General features: G+C 43.7%; 1 protein-coding gene across 1 annotated transcript; it reads right to left on the reverse strand.

Moving 5' to 3' along the window:
- Positions 1-312: 312 nt before the first annotated feature.
- On the reverse strand, positions 313-1,483 carry LOC109852743 (zinc finger protein 728-like). The gene is made up of 4 exons (XM_020424184.1): positions 1,410-1,483; positions 1,197-1,309; positions 744-816; positions 313-569 (listed from the first exon to the last, which is right to left on the reverse strand). The coding sequence occupies exons 1-4, from the start codon at positions 1,446-1,448 to the stop codon at positions 318-320; spliced, it is 477 nt and encodes a 158-aa protein (XP_020279773.1). The 5' UTR covers positions 1,449-1,483; the 3' UTR covers positions 313-317.
- Between the last annotated feature and the right edge of the window lie 13,255 nt (positions 1,484-14,738).

Genomic DNA, 14,738 nt, shown 5'->3' on the forward strand with positions numbered 1-14,738 from the left:
TGATTTATATAAAAAACTTTATTCTATATTTTTAATCTTGCAAAAAGAATTATCGTTTTCCCGATTGTGCCATCTATATTTATCGTTTTCAGCGCATATGTATACCATACGCATTTTTTACTATTAAATTTACATTTATTCACTTTCATCTTATCTACTTTCTAAATATCGTCAAAGAATTTACTATATGCAGTAAAAAGATCTATAAGTTTTTTGGTACGCCATCTAAATCATATTTAAATCTAAAATCTGGTTCATTTGTAGATGGATGCTTGCATACATCCTCTTATGTATGCATGCATTTACTTTTTATGTATTTACAATATCACTATATCTGTATGTTCTGCATGATCATGTACCTTTAGCATCGTCTTTGATTGGTAAATTCTTGCATCGTAACATTTTTCACATAGAATTGCATCGTGGTGACTCTTTCTAATATGCTGCGTAAGTAAGTTCAATGAACTAAATTGCTCATTACATATTTCACATTTGCGTTCTTTATACTGCCAGTGTGTTAACTTGTGTTCGAGGAAAGCATTTTCAAAATAATATTTGTTATCGCACAGCTTGAAAAAAAGCAATATAGTATTATTTTACTGTATTTTTACTATACATATACACACATAGATATAAATATATAATATGTGTATATGTGTACATAAAATATATAATATAAATACATGTTTACATAAAATGTTGCATACTATTTTTTGGTAAAATTCTTGTTCTAAAGAACTTACGTAGCAGATATGTATAGTAGGCATATGGTTGGAACGGCAATGATTAAGTAACTCTGTCATAGAATCTATGGACCTTATAAGTATACATTAACGAGAATATAAGTAAACATATATACGGAGAAAAAATCCATTATTGCAGGAGTAAAATTCAAGAAATAAGGAGAATATCTAATAAAACGTGGATACATATTTCTTTGTCGCAAATTGACGTGTAAGCGTATTTCATGTAGCCCTAGTGATCATTAAGAATCAAACTAACCGAATCCGAACTATTTTTCTTTACATAATCTCAAAGCGATGTTTCGATTACAATCATGTCGCGTGAGGAAAATATTCTAAATCTAAACTAAATTTGATGATACAAAATGACCGCAAATCTCTTTCTTTTCATCCCACTAACTTTATATCCCTTGATAATATATATCATAAGGCTTTCTTTATATATTCTCTTACCTCCACGGTATACATTTAAAACACATATATAATCCATTTATATTGTATGGTGCATGAACGTTCAGTACGTGTTCCGTATAAGCTTTGTAGGTATATTGCAAGGTTCTACATATCTTGAAAAGAAAACAAACAATACAAACAAAGAAATATAAATTTATTAATATTCTCTGAGATTTTAATAATTATTTTTGTAAATATCTTTAAGATACTTACATAGCAATAATAACAGATTACGGAATGCGCAGTTTTCATATGTGACAGTAAGTCAGTTAGGACGGAATATCTGAATTCACACATAGTACACATATATCTAAGGCCTAGATGATAATGATAATAATGATACTCCCACTCTTTGAAATTTAGATAACTTATATAACACGTCTAAAAAAAAGTACATACATGTATTTATGCTTCGATTGTTACTTTATCATCGATTACTTTTAAGTTTTCTTGTTTATATGAATATACATATTTGTTAAGAGTTTATCTTACTAGGCATTTATAAACGGGATAATATGTGTACTCGACCAACGATGTATACGTCACCAACGATGCCACATCACTTGAGGGTTCTATCGAGTTGTCGAGTTCCATTGGTGTTTTAATTTAGTAATTTTAAAAGAAACGTCGTCCTCTCATAATATAATATAAACCTTGTGTCCAGTCGAGTTTGTTGTTACACATTTTCTAAAGTCTTTTAAACTTTTTGATACGAAATCTTTTGTTAGAAGAAAACGATGTATAGCAGTCGAAAGTCACGTAACAACTGAGAATTCGTATGTCGCTTTGCGGTGAAGACGAAATAAAATCATAAACAAGACAACGTGTTTGTGCGACTGTGTTTATGTGACTTTCACGAGTCATGTATAAACGATCATAGCGATTTAATTTAAAATGCTTTGTTACAGTAATGTTTATTACTCATATTTTTAGTTCTTGTAGAATTTATTAAATACTCTCTCTGAATCTTAATTTTTATATTATAAATTACAGATTAGCTCTTTGTAGCAAACAGCTGAGCAAAACAACTCGAGTTTGAAGAGTGCACAACGCGATCTATCGCGTCGATCAATCGTAAATCGACGATCGCCCACTCCAACAACGGGGGGACTATTAGTGGGTCATAGTAGCTGTCGATTTTTGGAAAGCAACTGCGCATAACGATCAGGCGTTCTGATTAAATGTTTTACCCAAATCTTCTAACAAAATCAGCGTTTAAAAATTGAATCGATGGTTATTTAAATCGTTTACTTACCGAAGAGAGTGTGTCATCGTAAATTATTTTAATCGATATACCGTGTGAGGTCAAAAGAATAGTTTCTGAATTGACCGGTGTGCTAAAGTTTTTATTCGTGCGCGATCTTGCAGCGTATCCGCTTAAATATGTAAAACCCAAAACGATTGTGCCTCTGGCATAGAAAAGTAGGAAGATAGATCTTCGAAATGTAATGCGTGTACATCGTTTATTCGGACATTGAAACATCGTGTGAATTTATCAAATACGTGATCTTAATCTGGCCTTACACTGTAAATTACTTTTTTTTTTTAAAATGACAACGTATCGCTCTTTGACAGTTTTACGAGAAGAAAATAGTCGCCGAAATGATCAACGAATTCTTCGATCAAACCATCATTCGCGGCGGCGTTTCGGCATTCTGAAATATGTTTGCACCGACATATCTTATTTCCAAACAGCGTTCAGAACTGCCGTTTCATTCATATTGAAATTAAGCTTTATGCTCACTGACTTCTGTCGGGACATCGGCTATTTATCACCGTCCGGCAGCATCGCGCGGACACAGTCTGCGTGATCGCGCGTTTATCTTCAAACCCATCCTGCGGCCGCGATAAATCCGCGATTTCATCTCCAGTTCCGTGTTCGATTTAGAAATCCACGATTGCGTCACTTGCGCGTAGTGTTTTTCTGCGCGACTTAATCGTCCCGCGGCAATCGAAACGAATCGAGATTATTGAGCGAAGGCGCAATTATCCGCGGAATGATCGCGACCTCGACGGTGATGCGTTTCCAAGATGCCTCTCGATCTCGGCGTTGTGACACTTCCTCTCATTGATAAATCGACGATAATTGTTCAACAAAGATCGAGCTCGAAAGATCTTCACGGCGGATAAACTCGATAGTCGCTCTTGTGATAAAAATCTGATTTATATCGAACACGATCTGAGTACGCGGGAGTCTTTAAGTGACCATACCGAGTACCAAGCGTTAATTGATACTTTACTTAAATCGTCGGATTATTCAACGCGACGGGAGTCGGAATTACGATACGCTACGATTCGGGACTCGTTACAACAGCGCGCGCATCTCGCGCTCGCGCTCTCGCCGCGGATATCTTATGACGAAATTAAAAGCGGCTCGCGTTTACGATAGGAATTAATCGGCTAGCGGTATATACCGCATCGTCTATTCCGCATCGTAAAATGAGAGTTCCTATATATATATACGAAAACGATATTTTCCTGTTCCCTTGGTGGGCGCGATAAACGCTGCCGCGGCCACAAGCTCAGACGGATCGTTTCGTTATTCGGGGAACAGGAAGATTCCAGACGCAGCTGGGATTCTCTTCTACGAGAAGAATCGCGATCGTTCCCCGCCTCTTGAGAGGGGTCGAGACTGGAGCGTAACCCCGTGCAAGCCGACCGCGGTCACGGGCGCATTTCGAAGACCGTCCGCAGCAGCCGGACGTATTGATGCGATCCGAGATGCTTCGCATCGTCGCGACGCTCGAGTGAGTTTCACGATTGCCAGACGAGAGAGCCGCAAAGCGAGCCCCGATAAAAACTTCGCGCTCTGACATTTGAACGAAAATTTAAATTTCCGAACACAAAGTGTGCTCGATTTTGGCAGATCTTTAAGACGACAAAGCAGAATAAAAATAACAGCGTGACATTTTACAACGTGACGGTTAACGTAATTGACTTCGAAATTGAAATTTAGAAGAAAACACTCGGAGAGATACTAGGCGGGTGTTAACGAACGAGCTTCTAGGGCGGAGTGCATCTTCCCCGTTGCGGTCGGTCGGTCATAGGGCGTGAGAAGGCACCAGCGATGACGTCACCTCGTGTATTCAACGTGCCGCAAAATAATTGCAGTCTCGTAGCAAGTGCCGTGTCATTAGGCGCCGCGATCATAGAATTTCGTGTCGTTCGCGTACGAAATGGTCATTAAATCATTATGTTTATCCGTCAACCCCGCGTGCCGGCAGCCTCTTGACCTCTCTGTGACCCGTCCACACCACACCGTCTTTCTCGCGTCTTCTCGGTGACCCTTCGTCGTCGCGGACGAAGACGAGGCCGTCGTCGTCGTCGTCGTCGTCGTCGTCGCGCGACTCGTTCCACGTCGATTGTGAACGTCTCTCCTCTCCCTCTACTACCCGTCACTTATTTTTCACCTCTTTTCCCGCGCGCGATCGGCGGTGCGATATTATGAAAACGATCCGCCTGTGGCGCGCATAACCGTTTAACGGCGACGAAAGCACGATCGCGATGACGCGCGCCACGGTATGCCGCGTGTCTTTTATGACAGTCAGGTGCCGTATAAATTTGTTTAATGCACCGCGACCCTGAAACAGCTGAGCCCGGTAATGGAATCTCCATATATGCGTTTCTTTATTACGTCGAAAATTACGGGCCGCGACGAGCGATTCCCCGAACGCGGCCGTCACTAACGCAGAAACGTACGCGATAATTTACCGCGTCTTGACTATTGTGCGTCGGGCGGCGTTATCGACACTCTTTTCCACCCTCCCCCGCTGTATATGCGCGATGTCCGTCGTCTTCGTCCCGTGTACGGAACGCGTCACTCTCTTTTTCGGTCTCGCGATGAGCAATATGTGACTCTTAGTCGCGTATTTCTCTACGTGGGTGTCTCGTGCCGAACGATCGATAACAAAGTTTTATTATCGTTTGTTTGCGATGACGAATCATTGGGGGAAAAAAAAAAAGAAAAACACACAGCGAAGAACTATCGTCATCACGATTCGTGCGCCGCGAAGTTTCGGTCATCTGGAAGACAAGTTTCGAAATTTCAAACGACGCGCGTAACCGGACGATCGAACAAACAGATCCGAGTCCGGTATCCTCACGAAAAATATTGGTCTGGCCTTCTTTCCGTATTGAATTTCAAATGAGCTGCCTTTTTTCCGGAGAAAATTAGGCTTAACAAGGGATACCACTTTATTCGTCGCTCTAACCGAGATCGCCTGCGAGGCTAGGATTCTAGGTCTACGGCTTCGAATCTTTTATAATCGAAGAGCTCTCCACACGCCGGAGCATCAATCGAGATAACGAGAACCGGTCGACGCGAGCATTCTGTATATCGTGTGGATTTGAAATCATTTCGAGTCGTATAACGCAGGAAACGTAACCGCGCGGCCAACTGCATTAAAGAGTGGAACGTACGACCAAGGTTTTAATATCAAAAGTCCGACCGCGCGGCTGATATACGAGCGATCGGGGACACGTATCGTATCTCGTGTGCTCAACGTTTTAGGTAGCGTTTTTTTCCTCTCTCTCTTTCTTTTCCGACGACTCGGTTTAATTATGGAGAAATACTTGTTTATTAGAGATCAATACGAGAGTTTATAATATTATCGTAAGTTTAGGGAATTAATTAAAACCTAATTATCCACCCAAAGATCTTATCATATATGTTGCAACATTTATAACATCAAATTCCGCACATTATAAAAAATTAAATCCTTGATATGTTTCTCTATTGTAAAATATCGGAGATTTTTATTCTCAATAAAAAAATCACATTGTGAGCGGAATAACAAAATTTATTTAATTTTTTCTTGTTAATACAAAGGACACTCTGCGCTATATGTTTGCTCGAAGAATGGGCGAAGATTTCAATCGATCATAGGTGAAAAAAAAGTTGGCGATTTCTCGGCGCTTCGCAAGCTGGTCATCCGATCGGACACGTAGTGTATACCTGCACACGTGCATACGCGAAAGCTCACCGTAGTAAACACACGGTGGGAGCGGTGTTCGATATATATTTGATAAGGCGGGTACACGGCCGGTCGAGCGCTGACAAATCGTCGAGAGATCGCCGGACAGATATCGCGAACCTCGACGACGCGCCGATACACTTGATGCATGACGATGGATCGGCTAAATTCTCCACCCGACGATTCGAGGGCACGTTCTCCGACCGCGGTATCGCGCGAGCATTTGCAAACCTCAATTCAATTCGATGTTTGGTATTTTATTTAGTTTGTTTTAGTGTGTATTTAAAAAATAATATTTAACATGAGACGAATTCACACACTTTGATTTGAAATATAATAAAAACGTATGATGAAGACATTATAAATTTTGCGCAAAGTCATAAAAATTTATTAATGACAAAAACAGTAGGTATCGCTCATCAAAGACGAGTATACAAAGACAACTACACACATCACGTTTATGAGCTCGTAATAGGATAGTTCTGCTCTCAACCGTTCCGCTCGATCGTTCGCGATCGTATCGCGGGGTAAGATCTTAGGATCGTGCGCGATATAGCAAGATAGCGGAGATAATCTTCGGTTTCGCTCGAAGATATCGCACGCGCGACCGAAGATCACTTTCAGACAGAAGAATCGTTTTTGAATTGAGTCGAGTCTTGTCACGCAAACATAATTAACATCAACGAATTAAAGATTAAATAGTAGGTATTTGTCGCTTCAAAGTTCAAAAGTATTAAAATTCGAGATAGATCGCTTTACCTCTATAGAAGTTTTTGTATGTAAAAATTCTTTTGGTTTTATAGTAGCGTGTAGTTTTTCAAAACATCTTAGGATAATATTTTGTTTTTGTAAGACAAAATAGAAAGTGGCGATAAAAAGCTTCGAACGCTAGTTTTAATTGCCAGGTCTGCCAAGACACACTCTAACGTTCAATACTCTTTCTCCCATTAACTAACGGCCGGTACGTGCTCACGCACGTAGCAGACTTTGCAAGAAGTAATTCTCAATAAACAATAACAGATTTCACGACGAGGGAACAGTTATATCCCATTACGAGTTCTTGCGTCCGAGGAGCTCCGTAGGGCCTAAAGCGGTTTCTCGTATTCTTTTCCGACTAACCCTTTTCAGGGCGTTATCGCACGGTTCTCGCGACTCGTATAGGCAAGTCCGACTCCATTGGCTCGATTGCCCATTACGGCTCTAAACACCTGTCGGTGAAATGGGTCGTGACGCAATTACAGCGCGAGAGCCCTGTGTCGGCCGCGAACAGAAGCAAGAGCCCCGACGATAATTAACGACTCTTCGCGTTACCCTGATAATCGCTACTTGCGAATCACTGAGCTGACCTCGTCTAGCCTTCCTCGCGCGTAGCCCTCTCTCCGTTCTATTGGCTATATGTGCCGCGTGGTCAATAACGAGAGTGTTGAAAATAGGTTAACGCAGAGAGCATATAAATTTCATCGCTTCTTTCCATATATTTATGTAAATTTGTTGACTTATGAAGACAGGAAAAATATATACTTTCAGATGGTGAGACACAAATGTTTTTTTGAAACTTTTGATTTTTATCACAAAACTGAATTAGGTGTACAATTAAAAAAGATCTATCAAGAGTAACTCTCGGGTTTCGTAATTAGAGTGAGAGACGTATACGTGCCTTTATCTTTTCGCATCTATCCGAGGCATTAAAACGACGTAGCGCACTTCTGAGAAGCAACGACTCTGCCCTTTTCCCAAGCGATCTGATAATGCGAGCGCGTCAATGTATCCTTTTATTACGTCAGGCAAGCGCACCCCTACCATTTCCTTATCTTCTGCCCCGTCACGCGACGAACAAGGGGTTAGGTACGTCCGTGTGCCTAATGAACGCGATTCAGAATACGCGTCTTCCACGGAAGTGACGGAAATTGAATTTCATCGGCGCGCTAGTGATTACCCGCGCGAGGAGGAGATGAATTGCACGCTACGCTACAACTACGCGCGAGGTTGCGCGAGTCGCGCGTATCTGTGTTTATGTACGTTTTATCCTTTAGAGCTGTCAGTCAAGCGCGGCCGATGAGACGGACGGAGGTAACGACCAGGTGCACGCACGAAGAACTCAAACATCGAATTCACACGTGGGCCACGCCTCCGACAGCACGTATGTCACTTTCCTCGTGTGTTCTTTACAAGGCTTTCGCTATCGCTATTATAATATGAGATATTCGACAAGCTATGATCATTCGTACATGTAGAAAACACGCTAGTAGCGCTCGTCAAAACCTAAACATATGAATCCCAATGTGTAGACGTAAAAAAAAACGCTCTGTCTATTAATTACAGAGTGACTTACTATTAAAAGAAAAAGTCAAAATATTTATTACGTCTCTATATATATATATAAGTAAATCGATTCGACAAACGACAGTAAAATAAAAACTAGGTTTATATTTTTCGTTGTGCTGTTTTTGTTATTAAGATAAACAATAAAAAATAAAAAATAAATCCGGAGTAAACATGAAAAGTAAGACACTAAGAAATGTTGTTTGTAAACAATTATATCAGACGGGGGTGGGGAAACAAGTTCTATTTTTTTTTCGACGTGTGCATAAAACACACTTTTGCGAGACTCTGTCCCTTCCCTCGTTACGCGACCGAGACCTCCCGCTATTCGAGCTCCCGAGAAAGACGGACTGTGATCTCGATTTCGTTCGGACGGATCCCCGAGTATCGCGTTACCCTTAAAGTGTCTTTATCCGCTCGAATAAAGCCAACTGCCAGACCCGAATTGACTTGTTTACGAGACGTCGAGCGTCATGACGTTCCGCGCGGCCGCCCACTGCGGTGGTCGGCATAAGAAAGCATAAAAGTCGCGCTGTGATACCATCGAGCGGCATTCCGGCTCGTACTTTATTGTCCGGCTCGCTATGAGCAACGTCGCAGTCTCTCACGTACGTACTCTCGCCATCCCCATCGTCGCGCCCGTCTAAATATTTTAATTATCCCGGCGTTTCGGCGCCGGCGCGCGAGATCGCGCGCTCCGGAACCCGTTAGCCGGACAATCAGATCGTTGAAATTTCACGGAACGGAATTCCAAATGGAGAAGAAAAAAATTCAAACCACACGTCTTGATTTATCGCACGCGGATTGTGAGCTATAAATATTCACGATGTAGTAATTCGGAAGAATTAGCAGAGAGAGAGAGAGAGAGACGATCTGTGTGCAGTCTTTAGCGCGCTTCACAAATATGCTTACAAAGATTTCAATATCAACGCGAAATTATCACGCATAACAGAGACGCACACATGATTCTCCCGTGTCGAGATGATCCGAAATTTATGAAACTCTTAACACGACATCGACGTGAATGTGTTTAAAGTGGACGGACAGTGGGCTCAATCTATTTCCCGGTTGGTCAGCCGGCCGGCCGGCCGGCAGAGGGAATAGATTAAGCCGCGCTCACGTATGCGAATGAATACCTAATTAAGATCTTAATTACTCCAGCCAGTAACGGCGTTTCACCTTCGACCGACTCCCACGATGCGGTTTATAAGATTGTTAATATCATCATTTATATCTCGGTAACGCGAGATCGTTAGTGTCTCGGGGCACCGTTAATCAGCTCCCGGTTGTATAAAGCGGTCAACCCCTTGCGCGTCGAGTAGTAATTCATGGCAACCCTTTTCTCGCTAAGCTGTCGGGAGCGGTAGCGCATAATGAGGTCTCTTTAGACGAAGGCAACGTGAATGGACGTACGGATAATTGCGCTCCATTACAATTCGACCACCGCGAGACGGCCACGTCGATCGAAAACATCTTTCTCGTCATCAACGCACCAGCAGCTGCCTGTTCCCGTCTCTCTCTCTCTCTCTCTCTCTTTCTCTATCTTTTCTTTTTTTCTCTTTCTCTCTATCTATCCCAGCGTAGTCTTCTCTTTAACTCTCAGAAGAAAGATTCGTCTGAATTTGCTTCGCTGTCCAATGTACGTACACAGCGAGCATCGTAAGTCGCTTCGTCTTCGAAGCTCACAACTGCTCGATCGATATTCTTTTATTAATGCGGTATTTTGTTTTGGTGTTACTTTTTGCTGAAATATATAATTTTTTTTTTAGTATTATTCTTAATGCAGTATCGCGCGCAATATGCACTACAGTTACTTTACTCTTACTGTTTGTGTTTCAATATTACTTAATAAACCATCTTATTACTATTCATTGTAAAGAGATGTTTTTATCACAAAAACAATTGTGTTTTTTTTTCAGGTGACGATTAATATTAGAAGACATTTAGTTGACATTTATCGACGCGCCCAATTTATGTACACAAATGACTGATGACTGTATGACGACTGTGCACTCGGCGATATTTCCGCGCGTCTGATAAATTACTGCCCGTGTTTTTGCGCGTTTGCACGTCTCTCTATCTCTCTCTCTCTCTTTCTTTCTCTCTCTCTCTCTCTCTGTGAGACGTGTTGCGGTCCATTGCATGCACGTATCACATTACGGCGCGAGCATCTGGTCTTAAGTCAATTTCTCACGCTGTATCGAGAGTTAATCAACCTCGATGAACCTCGGTGTCGAAGTCGTCGATAGACAGACGTATGCGTTTCGCTTCTAAGTACGTGGCAGGGTCACGTTAAATTCTCGCAAAGATCCTTGTACCTGATATATAATACGACATATCGCAAAAACTCTTGTTATCTCTACTCCGTCTTGATGCCGACGTCATTACTCGCTATCGTCGTTTCCCTCGACGTCGCGAGCATTGTTGCAACAGGGATTCGAAGAGAAGACTTGCTGTCAAATCAAATTTGTGAGACGGCTCGTATATTGATCACGTTTAATTCAACGTGTTTAATTTTTATAATTCTGTAGACAATTTTTCTTTTAATTATTTTTACGCGCACAAGTTGCCGGCGATTTTATTCTCCATCGCGCGCGTGCAAACAGATTGAATCGGATGCGTCAGTCCGAACGTACAACCAATCTCCCGACGTTTCCGTCTTGAAACGTCCGTGCGCGCGCCGGCTGCAGCGTGTGAGAAACAATAATTGATATTCCGCGGAGAACGCTACGGCTGACCCGGGCACAGTCGGCCCCCGTGATTAATAAGTCATTCATTAATATAAATGAATTCCCTCGACGCGAATGATTCCATGATGAATCGGCTGCATTTACCGGTGCGCGAACGCCCGGCGGGTGCGAACGTAGCGTCAATCGCGGACAGCTTTGTACCACTTAGGCTTTAAGCGCGCGCACGTTTGCACGTTTGCACCGCATTCGCATCGGTTAAGAGTTGTTGGCATCGAGCGAGAAGGGTGGATGCTCGTTAAGTTAGCGCCTTTAACTCGCGGAATATAAAGGAGCAGCGTCTCGGAGCTAAAGCGCAGCACCGAGACTCTGATAAATCAATTACGAGCACCCGACGCGATAGAGACAGACGTGCGATTTGTCGATCGAGCGGAACCCATCGCCAAGAAAAGGGGGGGAGGAAGAATCAGCGATTGGTGACCGTTCGAAACGATGGCCGGAGATGGATGGGGGTGAGATCGTGCTACGAACAAAGGTGAGTCGGACATTGCCGGACGGCGAGCAAGCCGCGAGCGTGACTCGCAAGAACGCAGTTTCGATTTCTATGGGCAATTAGCGATCGCGGCACGGCTGCGCGGATAATGCGGGCGTACATATGCGCCCGCTCGTTTTCTCCTCGCGCTGCGGAGGCTGGCACTTCGCGTTGGAGAGGGTGCACCGTGCGTGAAGAGGGGAAGAAAGAAGCTCGGAGCAGAGTGTTGGAGCAGGCGAGAGAGACGGAGCGAGGACGCGGCGCGCTGGCAAGAAAGCGGAGAGGGTAATAGAGAAGAGAGAAGGCGAGAGTACGCGGAGAGCGAAGAAGAACGGACAGGCACGGCTGAAAACTCGTAGGCAACTCTTGCGCGGTATTATGCGCAATCCTGTGAATGCACCTGTCAGTGGTCATCATTCAACAGCTTCATTGACCCTAGGATCAATTGGGATGCAGTGATTCTCACGCTCGCGACACGCCGCGCAGACGGCGCTGCGAGATCGCGCCGCTCCGCTCGCCCGAGCCCGGAGCAGCGGGACGCCTCGCCTCAAAACTGACAGGCACTGTTCGACGGGGGCGGGGGTTAATGAGACACGCTGATTGGCTCCGGAGATTCATCGGGTGGCTGACGTTGATCAATTTTTATCCCATCTTATTTGCATACAACTGGCGCGCACACCGACAGTGGCGTAAACGCGCCTTCTCGTTTTTGCAACTCTTCTTATCCCGGGACGCCGCGCTGTGAAAAATCGACATCGATCGACGTGTCACGTTGCTTTATTATTCGCCAAAGGAGCGGAGAGCTCCGTTGGCGTTGCTCGGTGTTTTTGTTAATAGAAGCGTTATTTTCTTTCTCTCGTTTCGCGAGTGCGTTCTGCATATACTACGTAATTACGAGAATATTAATAATCTATGGCGGTCGCACAAAGGCGCGTAATTTGCGCAATTAGAGTCATCGTTCTCACGAGTTACGCCGAGCGATCGTCTGATGAGTTCGAAGTAACGATTTTTCGTGCGGCAACCGGTCGCGCGCACGTCCGCGCAATTTTTCGAAGCACCGTTAGCGCCGAGGGATCGTACCTCGTGATTTATGGTTCGCGCCGGGGATAGAGCTAACTATGTAATAACGTGCGCAAGAGCAAGGCGTCCACGCCAATGGCTCGGGCAATACTCGCGGCTTTCTGGATATATAAGTGTACGGAGCAAGTATATCCCTCACGAGCCGTATATACCTCATCGTTCGCGTTTGCCATCCGCGCGCATAATCTTTGACGGCTTCGGTGACTCGCGGCATTCGAAACAAAAATCTCGAGAACCGAGAACGTACGATGATGAATTGTTTGTCCATATGAGTCGTCATTCACATTAATCTCCGGCAAAGTCAATGGCGCTGCGCGATCGCCAATAATTAAATTAAACAGCATTGATCCCAAAGTGATTAAGACGATGGTTTCTTAATTTTACGTTGTCTTCTCGGATGTCAAGACTGCGCGATGTAAAAGTAATACAGCGGAAATGCACGTTAAATCTCTTTAGAAACGATAATCGTAAAATTGTTTGTTTATTTCCCGGTCTTGCGTTATCAACAAAAAGTTAACGAATTTTCATTAACTTTCTTCTTGTCGTACTGTGCGTGTTCTTATCGCAGAGATATCGCAGAAAGAATCTTCTTCTCTTCTGTCTGAAAGAATCTGTTTCCATGCGAGCAGCTGTGGTCGGTCATAAAGCCTGGGACGTATTATAAACGCGCGTACTATAAACCTCCACCACTCCCGCGCATCGTGCAGAATTGTAAAATTGTCATGCGAGCGCAAATGGCGGAAGATAGAAACTCGCCGGCGACGCAGTAAAGATAAAGCGTCGTTCTACTCGCCTAGTGAGCAGATATGCGCATAAACGCGATCGTGTTATTCTGAAATAAGTCTCTTGAGATAACACGAAAATTAAAAAAAAAATCAAATATTAAGCGGTGTCTTTATTCGAACTTTTGAAACGCTCGCTTTCATTCTCGCGGTCACTTCTGCGAGAAATGGCGAGAATGTTTTCCGTAATTCGATCGGGGAACGCTCTTGGGTCCCGTGATCTTGAGGTATCGCGCGCGAGAAGAAAGACGATATGCCGATAAAACGAGATACCTGCGCATCCCCGTGTGAGAAACCTCCCGATCAGGAGAGAGAGAGAGAGAGAGAGACCAAGTGTGGACGGGAACGAATCGAGGAACCGCGGCGCGAGGGAGTCAAAAATAAAATAAAATAAAATAATCGATCAGGCGGCTCGTAAAATTTCCGGAGGACGCAAATGAGTCGTTAAAAGGCCGGCACGCATCCCTGCTGCGCCACGGCTCCTTCGATATCTCTCCTCTCTCTATCCTCTCTTCGCTTAACCTACCTAAGTCCGCCTTACCAAACTTTAACCAAATTAGAATATATCGTTCTGAACCTCGCGCGTCACGTTCGTGCCGGCCTCTGACGCGTAAATCACGCCGAGGATATAAAACTGTAACGTTCATCGCCGACCAGCTGAGCAAGCACGGGCATGTTTATACTATGTACGATCCAGCTTCGAATACTTCGATTCTCGGAGCCGACACGCGGCATCGCGGCGATTCGACACGCTCATTACGCGAGAGTCCGAACAATCGCGAATGCCGCTTCCTAAAAACGATTAAAAGTCGCGAAACAAAAACTTTATTTTACACTTGCGTGTTCCTGATATCACGCTTATTATTGTAATCTTCGTATTGCGTAATAAGTTGGTCATTTTTCCCCGATTCTGTTCATTTTCTAAGTTGAAGCATTAAAATAAAAATAATTTTTATTTCTTTGACACGCGCAATGAGAAAAAAAAACAAATTACCACATCACGACAATGTACTACGAAGTTGCTGTGAGACGGAGAGAGATACGACGCGGATACATTTTATAGTCTGTGGCGCGACTTCGCCGCCGGATATGTTTGCGCTCTCCCGGCGGGAAAGTCTCAAAAGGCACCGCCGAGACCGGTCGTTTAGTAGCGAGAGCTCGCGAAA

The sequence above is a fragment of the Pseudomyrmex gracilis genome, unplaced genomic scaffold, assembly GCF_002006095.1.
Source record: "Pseudomyrmex gracilis isolate BER0280 unplaced genomic scaffold, ASM200609v1 scaffold_34, whole genome shotgun sequence".
NCBI classification, from domain to species: Eukaryota; Metazoa; Arthropoda; class Insecta; order Hymenoptera; family Formicidae; genus Pseudomyrmex; species Pseudomyrmex gracilis.

Coding starts and splice junctions, on each gene's coding strand:
- LOC109852743 (XM_020424184.1), bottom strand. CDS start 1,448: ATGAAAACTGCGCATTCCGTAATCTGTTATTATTGCTAT. Junction 817..1,196: donor TTTAAATGTATACCGTGGAG/GTAAGAGAATAT, acceptor TATACTTATAAG/GTCCATAGATTCTATGACAG. Junction 570..743: donor CTACTATACATATCTGCTAC/GTAAGTTCTTTA, acceptor CTTTTTTTCAAG/CTGTGCGATAACAAATATTA.